At 44.9% G+C, this 17335-nt stretch overlaps 1 protein-coding gene across 2 annotated transcripts in view; it reads right to left on the bottom strand.

Moving 5' to 3' along the window:
- Positions 1-17018, bottom strand: part of zdhhc9 (zinc finger DHHC-type palmitoyltransferase 9) — a 39103-nt gene extending 22085 nt beyond the window's left edge. The window contains exons 1-2 of one of the 2 annotated variants that reach the window (XM_042340668.1): positions 17014-17018; positions 16530-16722 (exon numbers count right to left, since the gene is read on the bottom strand). In XM_042340668.1, coding sequence (XP_042196602.1) covers positions 16530-16687 — 158 coding nt within the window. In that variant the 5' untranslated portion in view covers positions 16688-16722; positions 17014-17018. Of the gene's footprint in view, positions 1-16529; positions 16748-17013 lie in introns of those variants that run through there. The other variant, XM_007891722.2, reaches the window with a different exon arrangement.
- Positions 17019-17335: the final 317 nt, after the last annotated feature.

Here is a 17335-nt window from a genome sequence, read left to right as displayed (position 1 = left end):
ACCAAAAAGTCATGATACCATCACAATGTCTAAAAAGTCTTAAAAGAAATGATTTTTTTTTTTACATAATAGGTAGTTTACATGACTTTTTGGTCACCCTGTACAATCACTTCACCTTTAGAAAACTCTGAAGTATTTTAGACGTTTTGACGTTAAAATGCAAGGATTATCATGAATATAAGTTGCTTTTCTTCCATCGTGAACCTTTACACAACTTGTTTTGAGACATTCAGTAAGTGCCAAGTCACAGTTGAGCCCAACCTTGTTTTTGTTTTTCTTTCTCTCTTGTTCCTGAACACAAATGCAGTCTGAAAGGTCAGCATGTGACAGGTAAAATATTGAGCAAATAAAAATTAAAACCCTTTTTAAAAATAAAAGTGTTACTGGTGGGGGGAGTGGGAGGGGGGAAGTGGGAGGGGGGCGCGGTGGGAGCTTTAACACCAAATGCACTGTGGCCCATCCAATCAGTGAAAGTCGGAGCACGAACAGCACAGGACTCTTTTGTCCTCAACAAGACGCCAATCCTACCACAGTGAAAACAAAGTCCAAACCGTGCACCTGCCCAGCAACAGCAATGAACCCAGAGCGCACTTTACACATCGCCAGAGGCTTCTGAAGCACGTGTCTGATCTGTAAACAGCCGCTCTCAGATGCACTGGTTAATGAATGAGAGACCCAGGCAACTGCTGCACTCCTGGCTGAGAATTTGCTGTCGGGAACAGTGCGCAAGCTATCCGCTGATTCCCAATGTCAGAGCCATAGGATTTCAGCCTCATGCCGCTCACAAAAGGGCGGGTTGCGAAACACGCATCTTTTGCGGTGAAATATTTAACAAGTAGTCACCAGTGCTACAAATATAACCAGCTTACTGAACAACAGATTACATTTGTATAGCGCCTTTAACGTCAGGAGAACGGCCCATGGCGCTGGACAGTCAGGTATCCACACCTGAGCTGGTGGTTGGGATCAGGAGGGTGGAGGGCGGGGAGGGTATAACTCACTCATTGGATTTCTCTTTCGAGTGGGATTACATTTAACGATAACACCCAGTTTACAACCAGAAAATGGCCCTAAACGTGAATTCTTTTTGTGCTTATGGTGACTAATTGATTGTGAAATGTAATACAGGGCTAAATGGCTTCACCCACAGGTGAAGGCATGTGGAGATTGCACCTTACCAGATAACAATCCTGTTTTGTCATGTGAAAAGCACAGAGTCAACACAAGCCAGTGTTAATGTGACAGGGAATAATAGGCAGAGGATTCACATCGCCTGATAGATTTGTATAGCGCCTTTCATGTCGGGAGGACGTCCCAAGGCGCTGGACAGTCAGGGATTTGGACCCGAGCTGGGGGTCGGGATCGGGGAAGGTGAAGGGCAGGGAGGGTAGGAGGGTGGTCAAAGGCGCGGTCGAAGAGGAGGGTTCTCAGACCCGCTTTGAAGGAGGCAAGGGAGGGAGCGAGGCGAAGGGAATGTGGTATGGAGTTCCAAAGGGTGGGGCCAGAAAGGCTGAAGGCCATGATCTGATGGTTAATGTGACAGGGAATAATAGGCAGAGGAGACACATCTCCTGATAGTTTGTGACATCTCCTGTTAGTTCTTCCCCTGTCCTCTACACTATTTTCTCCTTTGTCTTCCTTGCCCTGCCTCACCCCTCTCGGTTAGCCCTTAAAAGCCTCTCCCTCCCAACATGCCCCAGTTCTGACGAAAGGTGGGAGGACACCGAAACTTTGACTCACTTTCCTTTCTCCATAGATGCTGCCTGACCTGCTGAGTGTTCCCAGCGACTTCTGTTTTTGTTATTTGATGGTTTGTTCTGCGTAGCGTATTTGGCGAGGCGCGATTAGAACTATTTCAAGAACCACAGAAAAAAGGATTCAAAATTAACACTGAATTTCAGAATTGTCCAAAATGTGTGGGCTGTGAAATGTTACTTTGCTCTTCTGTTCCTGCCTATCGCCCAGAGGTCCTCACTTGCTCAGGTTCGCAGCCTGTTTACTCGTCACACCACTGCAGTTTTGATCAGATTGTAGAGCGGAAATCAAATCCACTACCACAGACCTGCAGGTCACTGCAACAGTGAGTTGCTTTAGATTATTAAAGTAAATCACAGCTATGGGCAGAAGATCTCTGTAAGTGCATGTATACACATATATATAATACACTATATATAATAATACTAATAATAATCCTTAGAATATATATGCATTCTGTCCTTGAATGATTCAGATACTATCACTCACACTGTCTCTCCACCAATGGTTTCTCCTCCAGCCCCTGCATGGTCTCGTACAGCGTTCCTCAGGGCCCTGTCCTTGGTCCCCTCCTCTTCACCCTCTATATGCTCTCCCTTGGTGACATCATCCGCAGACATGGAGTTAACTTCCACATGTATGCGGATGACACCCAACTCTACCTTTCCTCCTCTACTCTCAACTCCACGACCACCGATGTCCTGACAGCCTGCCTGTCCGACATCGAGTCCTGGACGAGAGACAACTTTCTTCAGCTCAACGTGCGCAAAACTGAGGCCCTCCTGATTGGCTCACGTCAGCGCCTCCGCACCTCAGGCACTGACACCATCAGCATCCAAGGCTGCACTCTCCACCTCTCAAAGCCAGTCAGGAACCTCGGCGTTTTGTTCGACCCTGAGCTGTCCTTTCTCCCTCACATCCGCACCACAACTGGCACCGCCTTCCATCACCTCCGGAACATCGCCAGATTACGGCACTACCTCACCCCTCACGCTGCTGAAACCCTGGTCCACGCCTTTGTCACCTCAAGGCTGGACTATGGGAACTCTCTCCTCATCGGCCTTCCCGCACCTCCCTCCACACTGCAGGTCATTCAGAACTCTGCAGCTCGTGTACTGTCCCGCACCAGGCTTCGCGACCACATCACTCCCACCCTCGCTCGCCTCCACTGGCTCCCCATCCCCCAGAGGATTGATTTCAAGATCCTCATCCTCACCTACAAGGCCATTCACGGCCTTGCTCCCTCCTACCTCTCCGACCTACTATCCCCCTACCTACCTGCCCGTACCCTCCGTTCCTCTGGCTCCGGTCTGCTCCACGTCCCCGCCCCAACCGCCCTACCATCGGTGGTCGGGCCTTCAGCCTCTCAGCCCCCAGGCTCTGGAACTCCATCCCCCAGTGCCTTCGCCTTGCTTCCTCCCTTTCCTCCTTCAAGGCCGGTCTCAAAACCTTTCTCTTTGACCGAGCCTTCAGCTCCCCTCTCGACTCTCTTCCCCTCCTCGCTCCCTCCTTCCCTCCCCTCACCCTGACCATTTCCCCCTCCTCGCTCCCTCCCTTCCCTCCCCTCACCCTGACCATTTCCCCCTGCTCGGGTCATGACCCAACTGTGCAGCGCCTTGGGACGTCCTCCTGACGTGAAAGGCGCTTTATAAATGGAATCTTGTTGTTGTTGTTGTTTTCCCCACCTGCCCTCCACCCTCCCCGATCCCGAACCTCTGCTCGGGTCTGAAACACTGATTGTCCAGGGCTTTGGGACGTCCTCCCGACGTGAAAGGCGCTATATAAATGTAATTTTGTTGTTGTTGTTTAAGTGCTTTGATACGTCTCAATGATGTCATAAGGCGCTATATCAAATGCAAGGATTATTAGTAGTAGTATTATGACTCGCATGACTTTCCTTATTCTCAGGAACTCTCATAACCCCTTGTTTACACCAAGTCAAGATGTTTGTGCTAACTCTCTTTATAGCTCGCAGGTCACCAGAGGCTTGGTCAAGTTAATGGAAACTTTATGACTTGAAAGGCTCTGCAAACTTAAGTAGGCTCGGCAATTTAAAGCGGCACTTATGATCTCCTCAGATGGATCAACAAATGTATTGAGTGAGTAGCTGAGCCACAACCAGGGGAAAGTCCCAGGTTTAATGCTCCATCTCCACTGAGTTTCCTCTTCTCAGCCCAAGTCGGTACTAGGGGGAGCTACAATTTGGCTTCAGTTGGGTTCAGCCTCTCAGCCCCGAGGATCTGGAACTCTATCCCCCAGTGTCTTCGCCTTGCTTCCTCCCTCTCCTCCTTCAAGGCCGGTCTCAAGACCTTTCTCTTTGACCGAGCCTTCAGCTCCCCTCTCGACTCTCTTCCCCCTTCTCGGTCCCTCCCATCCCTCCCCTCACCCTGACCATTTCCCCCCTCCTCGCTCCCTCCCCTCCCCCTGACCATTTCCCCCCTGCTCGGGTCATGACCCAACTGTGCAGCGCCTTGGGACGTCCTCCTGACGTGAAAGGCGCTTTATAAATGGAATCTTGTTGTTGTTGTTGAGACGAGGAAGTCACCAAGCGTTCCCACAACCGATCGCTGTCCAGCCACCTCAGCTGGATGTCTATGTGTGGCCTGCTTCCTGGAGCCATATTCGTTTGCTCAGCCGAACAAATGTGTATTTAACACATGTGGAAAGCCATCACCATGCTTGAGACTACAATAATAATCTTTGCATTTGCCATAACGTCTTATCATGTCTTTGAGACGTCTCAGGCTATACAGTAAAGTGAATTAACTGGATTTTCTGGGTGAAACGCGGCAGCCAATTGCGCACAGCAGTGTCATGGACACAAACTAGCCAACCCAGACTGAGAGTTTTACCTACGTTTGCGATCTACAAACAGGGAAATTTCCGAGTGTTTGGAATGGAAGCCACGCTCTCTCCCAGGATGGATGTTTACCCTGGTTACCTAATTCCAGAGAGTATTAGTCGCAGACAGATGGGACCTCGGTTTAATGCCTCATGTGAAAGAGGGCACCTTTCTGACAACGCAGCACACTTCAACCTTGCATTGGCGTATCATCTTAGACTATGAGCTCAAAGTCCTGACATGTGGCTTAAAACTTATGACTCAGAGGTGAGAGAGCTGCCAACCGAGCCAGGCTGACACCCAATTAAAAAGAAAAGTCCCCAGGTACATGAACTATAAAGTCGTTATGATTTTGACACATTTCTCCCCCTTACCCCCACCCAGGACTACTAGAATCTGAATTAATGTAATTATTCTGCTCACACAAATGGACACGGTTCATATTTTTTGTTAAAATAAAAAGTAAAGGTACGGAGGATTCAAGCGAATCTCCTTCTTTAAAGAAAGGAATTAGATAGGATATTTTAACACAATTCAATTTTCTTTCGAGACATCGTAGCATCTCTCGCCTGCTCCCCTGCGGCTCTCTGAATTAGGCTTTCAATCACTGTGTAAAAGGCCAGGCCTGCACATCCCTTTTATACTCTTCTACATAATGAGGGCTTTTGTGCATTGATAAGGCATGACAGAAGAAAAAAACGGTTAATCGTGGGCAGAGTAAAGGAATCCCTGTTGAGCAACTATTCTAATTTTAAAGTTGCTGCATTCAACGCATTCACGCTTGTTATTCCAAAATGTGTACATTATGCGGTTTCGTATCCCTGGGATAAGTCAGGTGCAGGACGCTTGCTGTTTTCTGTCAAGTGCCTAAGTAATAAGAGGACAAAGTGGCTGTGTTTATTTGTGCCTGAATGGATCCTATTGTCTCCATACCTTGCCCTCAACCCCTCAAAACAATCAGGCCTCATGTTTTGAACTCCTGTTAACCCTACGCTAAAGGGCAGGGTGGTCCTAGGCAGACAGACAGTGCCCGCAATGGTAAGCTATGAGGTTTTAGCTATATAAACGCCAGCAATTACCCCAACGCATATTACTAGGTACCCAGGCATTGGCTCCTGCCCAACCTTTGCCCTAATACTTATAATCTAATATAATAATAATCCTTGCATTCAATATAGCGTCTTATCACCACCACTGTGAAGCCCCCCCGGGACGCTACCCCTCGTGAAGGGCCCTGTAGAAATGCAAGTTGTTGTTGAATCGACATGTCTCTAAGCACTTCACAAAATATACTGTAAAGTGAATTCACTGTATATTTATCAGCGAAACGCAGCAGCCAATTGCGCACAGCAGCGTCAACAGTCTGGATTGAGTGACCTCATTATTTTTTTAAGGGATTATTACCCTGGAAAAGTGATGCATCAATCGAGGTAAAGAGAGGTGTGTGGAGTAAGGAAACTTGCCCATCGTTTCGCACTGCCCGGGAATCGAACCCAGGTCCTTTTGTTTGCAAGGCGAGTGCTCCAACTGCTAACCAGTACACCACGCTCCTGAATTAGGTGAGCAAGATGCGTCCTTCCTGGGAGAGAATGCGCATTTAATTCCCGATAAATGGGAAACTGACATGTGTGGGTGACAAACATACGTGAAACTCTCAGTCTTAACCAAGGCGGTGGGTTTCCTCATGCACCCAGCTGAACCCCCGCTCCAAAAAAATGATCTTGTTTAGAATAGGGTTAACATCCACAGCAACCCGAGGCTAGGAAGGGCAGCGTTACCCAAACAAAATTAGGTCCAAATAAGAAAAATTACAATAATTTCTTGAAAAGAAATAAACAAAAGCCATGTAACGCTTCACAAATTAATTTCTATGCCAAATTCCTATCTAATTCCTTCTTGAACTGTCTCACTGCTTCACCCTGGGTGGTTTATTCTGCGTGCTCACTTCTCTGTATTTCTGGTGATTTGCATCTCACTAGAGGAAGAGATTGCTTTATACACCTGTGTATAGAGTGCTATCTGCACATTCACTGCACAGTAATTACTGCCCTGTATGTATCAGGTTATATTCAAATCCAGGCATCAGCGGTTCCTGATGAGGAACTGGAATAATCATATCTTGATGGCCTTTGTGTCTTTACAATTTCCAATCCTGTACATTCAGCATTTAAGACTGGGCCCCGCCCTCCTAAGACTTTATCCAGGATAAAATAATGAACAAACAGACGAGCGGTGAGGGGTTTTGATGGAGTAAATAAGGAGAAACTGTTTCCATTGGCGAGTGGGTCGGTAACCAGCGGACACAGATTTAAGATAGTCGTCCAAAGAACCAGAGGGGAGATGAGGAGATTTATTTTACATAGAGCGAGTTGCTACAATCTGGGATATACTGCCTGAAATGACGGTGGAAGCAGATTCAATCGTAACTTTCGAAAGGGAATTGGATATATACTTGAAAAGGAAAAAATTACAAGAGAAAGAGTGGGGAAGTGGGACTAATTGGACAGCTCTTTCACACAGCCAGCACTCGCACGATGGGCCGAATGGCCTCCTTCTGTGCTGTAACATTCTATGATTCTAATTTTTTTTCATCTCTTAAACTAACCAGAGGTAATTTTACATCAGCAATAAGAAAAATATGAAGATAAATAGCCTCTGGCAGGGCTTTCCCCAAGGTTGTGTTTTGTCAATAAGTTAGTGTTTAAATTAACACAGTCGAAAGACATCACCAGGAATTGATGACCCATTAACTAGCTCCTAGAGCAAAGAATTTTATTCAAGAAATATCAATGTTCACATAGATCTGCAATAGCTGCTCAGACGCTCAGGGAAGCTTGTTCTTCTTTAAAAAAAATACCTTTGAGGGTAGAAAGGCAAGTGAAGGCAGTTGCTTTTATCAGCTAAAAAGCTTCAGAACATGTCTAATACATAAACAAATGGCAAATATAGAAGACCATAAGCCTCAGGAAGTCGACTAGCTGAACAAATTATTCTCAAGATAGTTTATGGCAGAGGATGGCAGTTTTCGTGGATACATAATAATAATATAATAATAATCCTTGCATTTGATTTAATGCCTTATCACTTCTTCGAGACGTCTCAAAGCACTTCACAGAATATACTGTAAAGTGAATTGACTGCATATTTTATGGGCAAAACGGCAACTATTGAATATTAAATAGTAAACCCACTTTACAGGTGTACTCATTTAAATTTGCCTGCCAATTTTACAAATGTAAGAGCGCTGAAGTAATAGCATACAGCTTCACCAATAAATACAGTCAATTCACTTTACAGAGCTGTATATCCTGTGAAGCACTTGTCACATCTTAATAACGTGATAAGGTTCTACAACAAAATACAAGTATTATTAGTATTACTTTCACTCCAGTGTTGCATAGGAAAATAGGAACAAGATTAGGCGGACAGGGCTGAATATGAAAGAGGAAACTGTACAACACTCTAGGTGCAGGAACGAGAGCAGAACAATGGCCAGACACGGCTGTGAAGTCGGTCGAAAAGCATCAGGAAGAAATTAACATCGATTGAGAGGCATGAGAGATGGAGTACTGTAGTTTAGGATATCTGTTCTCTTTGGAACCTGCCAGACTCCAATGCTCCTATTTATCCATTAATAACTGTAAGGAAATATCGGGCATCAGAGATTCTGTGCCTCTCCAATACTTAGCTTTATCACTTCTGCCACAGGATCAATCACTGCATTAGGAATGTCTGCCGAATGGACCGACCTGTTTTGGCATTGTACAAATTCCAGTCAGAGGCTGCCAGCCTTTGATTTCGAGCAGCAACCACATTTAAAGTAATGCTTAAGGGCAATGGGGAATGCAGTAACTTCAAAACGCTCTGGGACACTAGCCCGCGTGAAAGGCACTATTTTAATATAACTTGTTGTTGTTGTTGTTGTTGTTGCAGCAAAGCATGAACACGACGTCCAAATGTTGTTTGTCAGAAATGTGACGGGAAAAAGATCTTTGGCAGATGCTGTCTGGCCAGAAGGCTGCTGAATGAGAAACATCTATAAAAAGATATTTCTCCCTCAAAGAGTGACAAGCTGCCAATTCACTTCCCACCCACACAAAAAGCTGCCGGCTCAAATTAGTTGGAATCCCAGGAAGCTTGATAGAGAACCTCTGTGATTATCAAAAGACATAGTTCCCTGAAGCCTCTCTGAAACCAAGCACTCTCTTGTTCAGTCATTAGGCTGAGAAAGATGTAAAGCAGCTGTAAGTTGTTATTTGTATACTACAGTTCAGTGCCAGTGTTGCATTGGTCAAAAATGTTCTGGCTTGGCTGTATACAGTCACTACACTTTACAGTATATTCTGCGAAGCATTCGGGACGTTTCAACGATGTGATAAGGCACTGTATCAAATGCAAGGATTATCAATATTATTACCACTGCTACCTCAAGTTGGGCAGTCAGGCCCTGAAACCAACTTTGCGGCAACTCAAAGTCCTGTAGTTCAGTGGTTAGAGCACTCGCCTTGCAAGCGAGACACCTGGGTTCAATTCCAGGCAGGGCGAAACCTTGGGCAAGTTTCCTTACTCCACACGCCTAATAGTAATCCCTCCAAAAAAACAAAACAATAATAAATTGATCATTTTCAATCCACGACACTGCTGTGTGCAATTGGCTGCCACGTTTCGCCCACAAATATACAGACAATTCACTTTACAGCATATTCTAGAAGACGTGGAAAGTGCTATATCAAATGCAAGGATTATTATTATTATTATTTATATAACTCCTGTCAGACGGCTCCACAACGATCTCCATCTCTGCTGTAACTCAGAGAAGCACCCAGCGAATACCCACCATCGGGCATGAGTAATACATCTCACTCATACTAGCTCAGCTTGGCAACTGTAAAAAAAAAGTATCCTTCCTTCAACCAGGCAATATTGTGTCCAATCCAGATGATAAGAATAGTAATAACAATCCTTGCATTTGATATAGCGCCTTATCACATCTTCGAGACGTCCCAAGCCAGCAAATTTTTAACCCTCACCAATGTTAAACCACAGAGACAAGACACATGCATACGCTAGGAAGTGATACATGTTTATAACATGGAGACTGAATGGTTAGGTCACGACTGAATAGTTAAGCCAAGCATGCATGCTAATATTCACACCCATTGGCCACACTGATTCTACAATGTAAATCCTCAATTAGAAAGTCTAATCTGAAAGCCTTTCGGACATTCAGTTCCAAGGAAAGAATGAAGGAAGGACTGGACCGATTGTTCTCGAAACAAACAGTATGTTAAAGGCACACAAACATACAAATCAGTACAAGACACACATTCTGACAGTTTCCTCCTTGCAAGGGCATAGCCCAGCCCTCTTTATTCCATAACCTGCTTGGTGCATTTTGTATTGGAGTCATAAAAATGTCTCTACATTGCTATCTGTATTACTCTGCCAAAGAACATTTAAATTATTGTGGTTCAAGTCAATTGAGTAGCAGATCAATTAACTTCCAAATGTAACCCTTTCGCCTCAGCCATGTCTTCACTCCCTGGAACTATCCCAAAATCCTTTCTCCTTGCGTCTTTAAAAAGCTCTTAAAAACATTTAACATTTAACAGTGCCTTTGCTCAACACTCTCAAATTACCCCCTACTTTCTTTCTGTGCACAACGATTCTCGTCATCTTTGGGAACTGCTTCAAGACGTTTATGCTCCAGGAAAGCGCAATCTCTTGTTGTGAATTTATAGATCGCTAAAATGCATTAACCCAAACAGCACAGAAAGAATAGCTCTACGTATTTTTCCAAGACCAGTGAAGCTGTATGTCTGAGAACTTGAGAGAAAAATCAGCTTAAATTCACTGCGATTGGAGTTGAGGTGTCTCTGTTAGTCACTGACCAATTGTTTTCACTTCCATTCTGCGACTTAAATTCTCATTCGAAAACACTTCACATTTAACCCTGGGTGAACAAATAGGTGATGTCTCAAAATTTCAACTAAAACTATTGAAAACTAGATTCAGTTGCCTGATTTTATCCAAACCCAAAAGTGTGTAAAGAGTTACGATAATTGACTCACTGAATACTGCACCCGCTAATAATCCAACGGGGCTTCATGTTGCTCGCTAATTCAAGTCACTCCCAGCTGTATTGGTCATTCACTTCATGGCTGTTTGTGTGATATTGCTGTGCGCAAGTTGGCTGCCGAGTTAGCCTACAAATACTCAGTCACTGCACTTTACAGTAATTCCCTTGAAGCGCTTTGAGATGTCTCGATGACGTCATGTAAAAAAGCAGTTTTTTTTGTGTGGAGAAACAGAAACATTTAGCTAAATCATCACTGGGAATATTCAAATAATTTCAAAAATAGATATCACAGAAGAAATAGCACTAAAGTACAATGATGATAAACAAATAAATATTTATTGACCACAAGAGTTAAACTGCTGCCTTGTACTTAGCCTTGATCATTCCACCACTGCTCTACGCAAACTGCTGCCTTGTACTCAGCCTTGATCATTCCACCACTGCTCTACGCAAAGTGCGCGTTACTCTGGTCAAACAGCATCTTCTGCATTTCATCCGAAAGGACAATTTTTCTGCAGTTACATGGAGTCAATAAACGTTGGTCTTTGAACTGCGTTACTGCTGGTCAGCTATTTTTATGAAAAAAAGTGAACTCTGAACTCTTCTGGGCTGTGGAACCCAATTCTCAGCAACACAAAGTTTCAAAGCCAAGCCATGATCAGCAGTCTGCCAGACGTTAGCCTGTAAAGTGTAGTGACTGTGTATTTTGTGGGCGAAACACAGCAGCCAATTGCACACAGCAATGTCCCACACGAGTGACTCATTTTCTTTTAGTATTGTATTTTGCAAATAAATGAACGAAGCTTAGTGTATTCACTCTTAGGAGTGAATTGTGCCAAAGCAATAAAATGTAGGGAAAATAGATCAACCAGTAAAAGCTACATAAACACATGTAGTTAATTTCAAACCATGATATACCATCCATTTCCTTCAATACTGAAAAACTGTTTAACAATGAAATACTACTGAAATATTTCAATATGACTTTATAATAAAGGTTACGGTGGGATTGATTTTCCACTTGTCAGATTCTGCTTCTTTAGTTTAAAACTCAGGCTACTCTGGATTAGTAAACCAAAAAGCAACTGTTAAAACAAACTATACAGTACATCTGTGAAAAGGGAAAAAAATCATCTGAGTCCAGGAACATTCATCACAAAAGTCCCAGCTGACTGTCTCCATTCACTTTTTACACAGAAATCCCCCAGAAAGCACTTTAACCAAGCATTAAATCTCACGCATACCTCATCAATTTCCATTTAGTCTAATGACAGTCGCTACAGCTTTAACGCAAAGCACACCTTTCTTCACCCCGGCTCCCCCACACTACAATCCCTCCACGCAAATCAAGTCCTTAATCTAAATTAAGTTAGATTATTAATAATAGTTTGTTCAGATGCACTGGTTCCTGGGTCACAGCCCAAGTTTGCAAAGACTGAACTGTGAATCGTCGCACAAAGCTATTTGAATTGTTCGGTTTCAGTTATTTCCGAGATATTTTCAAACACCATTTGGCAAATATAAAGCAAATAAATTATTGATGTTTGGAAACGAAAGAACAAACAGAGACTAAGTAGCACTTGCATTTTAAACAGAGCAACATTTCTGACCCAGAGGCTGAGCAAGGCTGCACTGTATTTCAATCAAATACAAATGAGATATTTCTTTTAGAAAACAATATCTAGTAATAATATGAGTAATTTGAGACATGGAAATATGGAAATATGCTTGGAAGAACCAGCCAACTTTGGATCTAAGGTTCAATAGCTTTCCACTCTGTTGTAGACTAATCCATACAGAATTAATTGCGATCAACATCCCCATTATTGCAGCATGTATGCAACTCCAGGATGGCAGAATGCAAACTACATGGACCTTGGCCTTTTTTCATCTAGTAATTCCTATGTTCCTAGGATCACTTTTCTACCACTAGCAACCTGTCCCTTTCTGTCAGACAGCATGTGGTACAGCGACCAACACAGAGAGAGGTCTCGTATTCTCACTGTGGTGCCAGCTGACCCTGGTCTAAGCAGCTGGATGTGCAGTGCAATGGGTTGGGTCATCCTGTCCTATAAATGTTGATTTGAAAACAGGAGTACAGGTTCAAACACAGCATGTATTGATAACTCCTCATGTTCAGCTCCGTGGATTGATCACTCATCAAATGATCACCAAAGCCTCTTGTTTCATACTGCGGGGCAGTTTTGTGAACCAAACAAATGGGAGGGAGCGGTGGTGGGGGGTGGACAAAAGAAAAAGTCAGCACTACACTAACGATTCTCATCATCACAAGTTCTATTTCTGGAGTGGTGCTCCGTGGCCCAGTAGGTTTAGAGCCCTGGCATGACGTGAATTTACGACGTGAAGTCCCACAGTAACTGTGCACATTGCCACAGTGCATCGCACTCAACATCCCCCACGACATCCATCCTGATACATAATTTGCTTCATTAACAAATGAAAAGCTTTCAAATTTTCCGCACATTACAACTGTGCATTTGCGGCCCATGTACAGTTGTTTGGGAAAAAACTAATTCTACATAGACAAGCTGGTTGCAAGAGTGCAGAAGTTGGCTATTCTATCATCAGCCCAATACCATTCAGGTCAGTGGGTCAACCAGGCTGTCTCCTCATCGCAATAGAGGGAGCAGTTGGGGCACCACTTTGGCCTCATCACCCCTGGATTTCACCCACAAAATATATAGTCAATTAACTGCACAATATATTCTTTGAAGCGCTTTGCGACGTCTCGAAGATGTGATAAGGCGCTACATCAAATGGAAGGATTAGTATTATGAGGGAAATTTTCTTTCATTTCTGCGCTCTATCCAATTTCCCTTCTGGAAAGTGCACAGGCTCTGGCTCAGCCATGATGCTCCCTAGTCAAATTTGAGAGGATGTCTCAAAGCACTTCACAGGATATATGCTGTAAATTGTAATGAATGTGGTATTTTGTAGGTGAACCCGGAAGCCAATTTTCACATACCAATGTCCCACAAATAGCTATGAAGTGAGTGACTGATTTTATCTGAGGTATTCAAATAATACCATGGGATATTTAATATCCAGCTGATCAGGCAGGTGGGACCTTGGTTTAATACCTTATCCGAAGGACAGCACGTAAAACTGTCCACCGCTCCCCCACCACTACACTGGAGTGTCAGCCTCGATTATGAATTCAAAATCCCGACATGGGGCATGAATCCACAGCCTTCTGCCTTTGAGACGAAACATTGTGACTCTCCCCGAGCCAGGCTGACACACAAATAAATGTAGGTCATTGGATGAGTTCCTTTGGTTTTTAAAAAAAACAATTTTATATAAAACAAAATCACATCCGCTCTTAGATGTATTTCACGTTAATTACATCCTATCCTCTTTTCCACATCAGCCCATTGTACAGGAGCACAGTAAGATACAGCAAAGACATGATTGAGGTTTGGCTCTCCATCGTGGACCACCCTCCCGGGAACAGCTGAGCGTATACTCAGCAGCCATCATTTCAAATCATGAAATAACCAATTTCTCCTCGTTTCATGCTGGTTGCACAAGTGCCTTTGAGTGAAAATCTGGATAGTGACTCATCCAAGCCACTCAAGCACGGGGGCAAGGAAGAGCAACAGAGCCAAACCACACCTGGGGCTGATATCTGTTAGCCAAAGCACCTCAAGATATTACCACGGTGAAGGACGCTATAGAAAACGCTGTTGTTGTCCACACATATACCATTTCCAGGGGATTCCTTTTTCTTTTCTTGGGTCAGGCGGGTGTCTGACACATACGGAAACCCATCACCGTGTTCAAGAGTATCCAACCCAAACTGAGAATTCTGTGCATCCCACCGACACCTGGAAATCCCAGAGATAGACTGTTGGAATGGAATGTGCACTCTCATCCTGGAGGGACGCTTCCTGCTTACCTCATTCTGGAAAGTATTAGGCGCAGGTTGTCAAGAGTCAAGGCTTGGGGACCCCAGAGTGTGCGTTGAGGTAACTGCTGGAGTCTAACCAGCTAAAACCGAATAGCTTGCCATTAATATTGCTGTCTGGCAAGCTTTCCCGCTGCTTGTCCAGCTAGGACCACCCTACCCATTACGGTTGTGGCTTGCAGGGTTAACAGGAGCTGATTGGAAGGATTCCCTGCATCCGGTGATTGGTCTGCCCTTCCATGTCCTGCCAATAAGCCAGACCAGCTGTTCTGTCATCAGCAGTGCCTTGGAATACAGCAGACCCACTTGGCTCAAGAACTGGACTACCAAGACCGCCACAGAGGGCTGGCTGGATTCCGACATTCCACTGCCAAACATGGCACCTTGGAGGAAGTTCAGCTCCAAGCAGACCCCGAGAGGTCACTGGATGGCGCACAGGAAAGCTGGAGGCGGAATTTTCCTCTCCCTAGCCCAGGGACACTGACGATGTCTTTAGGTGCTCTCCCAGTACTCTCAGCAGAGATTAGGAATCAAACCATATGTCTCATAGCCACTTAATCCGTTGACCCACAGTGAGCCATTGGTGCAGGCTTAAAGCAAACTTTAAAATCAGTGGCTGTGGACGAGAAAATAATAATGATAATGATTTGGCGCCTTATCATGTCGTTGAGACATCTCAAAGCGCTTCACAGAATACACTGTAAAGTGAATTGACTATATATTTTGTAGGCAAGTGCTGAATAATTTCATGACACGCACAAAAAAAAATGTCATTCTTGTAAATGGATTTACGCTTAGCAAAGTGTTTGGCAAACATTATTTTATCAGGATTTGCCAAATACTCTGATGGATGTCTGCAATCACAGAGAAACACATCCCAACGGTTTCCCGGCATTCGTGACTTACAATGAAAATCACTGACTGCGTGTTGTCCTGGCTCCCATGACAGTGCTTCTTTAAGACAGCGTTCCGTGAACTTTAGTGTAATATGATACCGCCGTGATTTTTAGGAAACGTCATTAATAAATACTTCAGAGGCAGATGGGCGATTAAAGCATTTCCACAAGAGGAAATAGGGTTTTAACAATACCCACTGCTGCCAAGATCACAGCGCTGCCTAGCCCGATTGGTATGAGGAGACAGATTGCAAAGTCATTGGAACGAAATGCCTCTGCGTGGTGTGTGTGTGGGGGGGGGGGGGGGTGCGGGGTGGGGGGGGGCGGTTTGCTGTTAAATCAGTCAAAAATAACTCGAGCTGAAAATCTGAGATTTGACAGACGGACGCGGGATTATAACAATACAGTCAACAACAATAATCCGTGCACTTGATGCAGCGCCTTTCTCGTCGGGAGGACGTCTCCAAGCTGGTCGCCGGAATCGCTGTCCAGTGTAGTGACTGTGTATTTTTGCAGGCCGAGCCATCCAACCGGGTCCACAGTACAATGAATGTCGCTTATTGATGTCAATTCACGTTCAATTAATGTCATTTGTCAGCCATAAATCAGTATAGAGGGTGGGGGGGGAGGGGAGGGGAGGAGGAATGGCTCTTTTAAGATTATATATCATTTCAGATCAGGCTGCAAATGTAGCATTTTTTTTAAATTTTTCACAAAAAAAAATGTGTTTGTGTGGGAGTGTGGATTGGGATTTCAAATAAAACATCAGACGAAATAAATTGGACTGTGTCAGTGTCTGTGTGAGAGAGAGAGAGAGAGAGAGAGAGACACTTTTGCAAGTGTAGCAATGACCATCCCTTTCACCCCCATAGACACAGACACAGACACACACCCCAATTGCTGTTGCCTCTGTCTGACACACACACACACACACAGACACAGACACAGACGCACAGACACTCAGACAGACACACAGACTGACTGACAGACAAGACAACAACAAAAAAAACCTGCTTCATTGTTACTCACTCAAAGCCGAAGAACAAGCCGCTGGTTCCCACGATCAGGAAGACCGTCAGGTAGAACACTCCCCTCTGTCTGGCCATCATGATCCGTCCATCGCAGCAGAAGGTGTTCCTCCCCGGCAGCTGCTGCCATTTCCGCGTCAGTTTCTTCTCGCTTTTCATTGTACTGTGTCCACCACCACCTTCTCCTCCACCACCTTCTGCCCCTCCACCACCTTCTCCTCCACCACCACCACCTTCTCCTCCTCCTCCTCCACCACCTCCTCCTTCTCCTCCACCTCCTCCTCCTCCACCACCTCCTTCTCCTCCACCACCTTCTCCTCCACCTCCTCCTCCTCCACCACCTCCTTCTCCTCCACCACCTTCTCCTCCTTCACCACCACCTTCTCCTCCTCCTCCTCCACCACCTCCTCCTCCACCACCACCTTCTCCTCCTCCTCCTCCACCACCTCCTCCTCCACCACCACCTTCTCCTCCTCCTCCTCCACCACCACCTTCTCCTCCTCCTTCTCCTCCACCACCTTCTCCCCTTCCCCCTCCGACCCCACCGACGTGATCAGTCCACACGAGGCACCATCACAGGGGCAGAGCCACAGGCAAAATCCTTTACAGATGTGAAAACAGAAAAATAAACCCAACAGCTGCACAATATCTATCTATAGTCTATATATATATATATGTGTGTGTGTGTGTGTGTTCTCTCTCTCTCTCTCTGTTCTGATCTCTCTCCCCCTGTTTCCCTTGGTCTGAAATTGCTGGATCACTGACTCGCAGGGATGTCTCCAGCAGCCAGAAAGAAACTGCTTGTGT

The sequence above is a fragment of the Callorhinchus milii genome, unplaced genomic scaffold, assembly GCF_018977255.1.
Source record: "Callorhinchus milii isolate IMCB2004 unplaced genomic scaffold, IMCB_Cmil_1.0 Scaffold15, whole genome shotgun sequence".
NCBI lineage: Eukaryota > Metazoa > Chordata > Chondrichthyes > Chimaeriformes > Callorhinchidae > Callorhinchus > Callorhinchus milii.
Note: the sequence above shows the minus strand (reverse complement) of the source record. Positions and strands in the feature narration are given on the sequence as shown.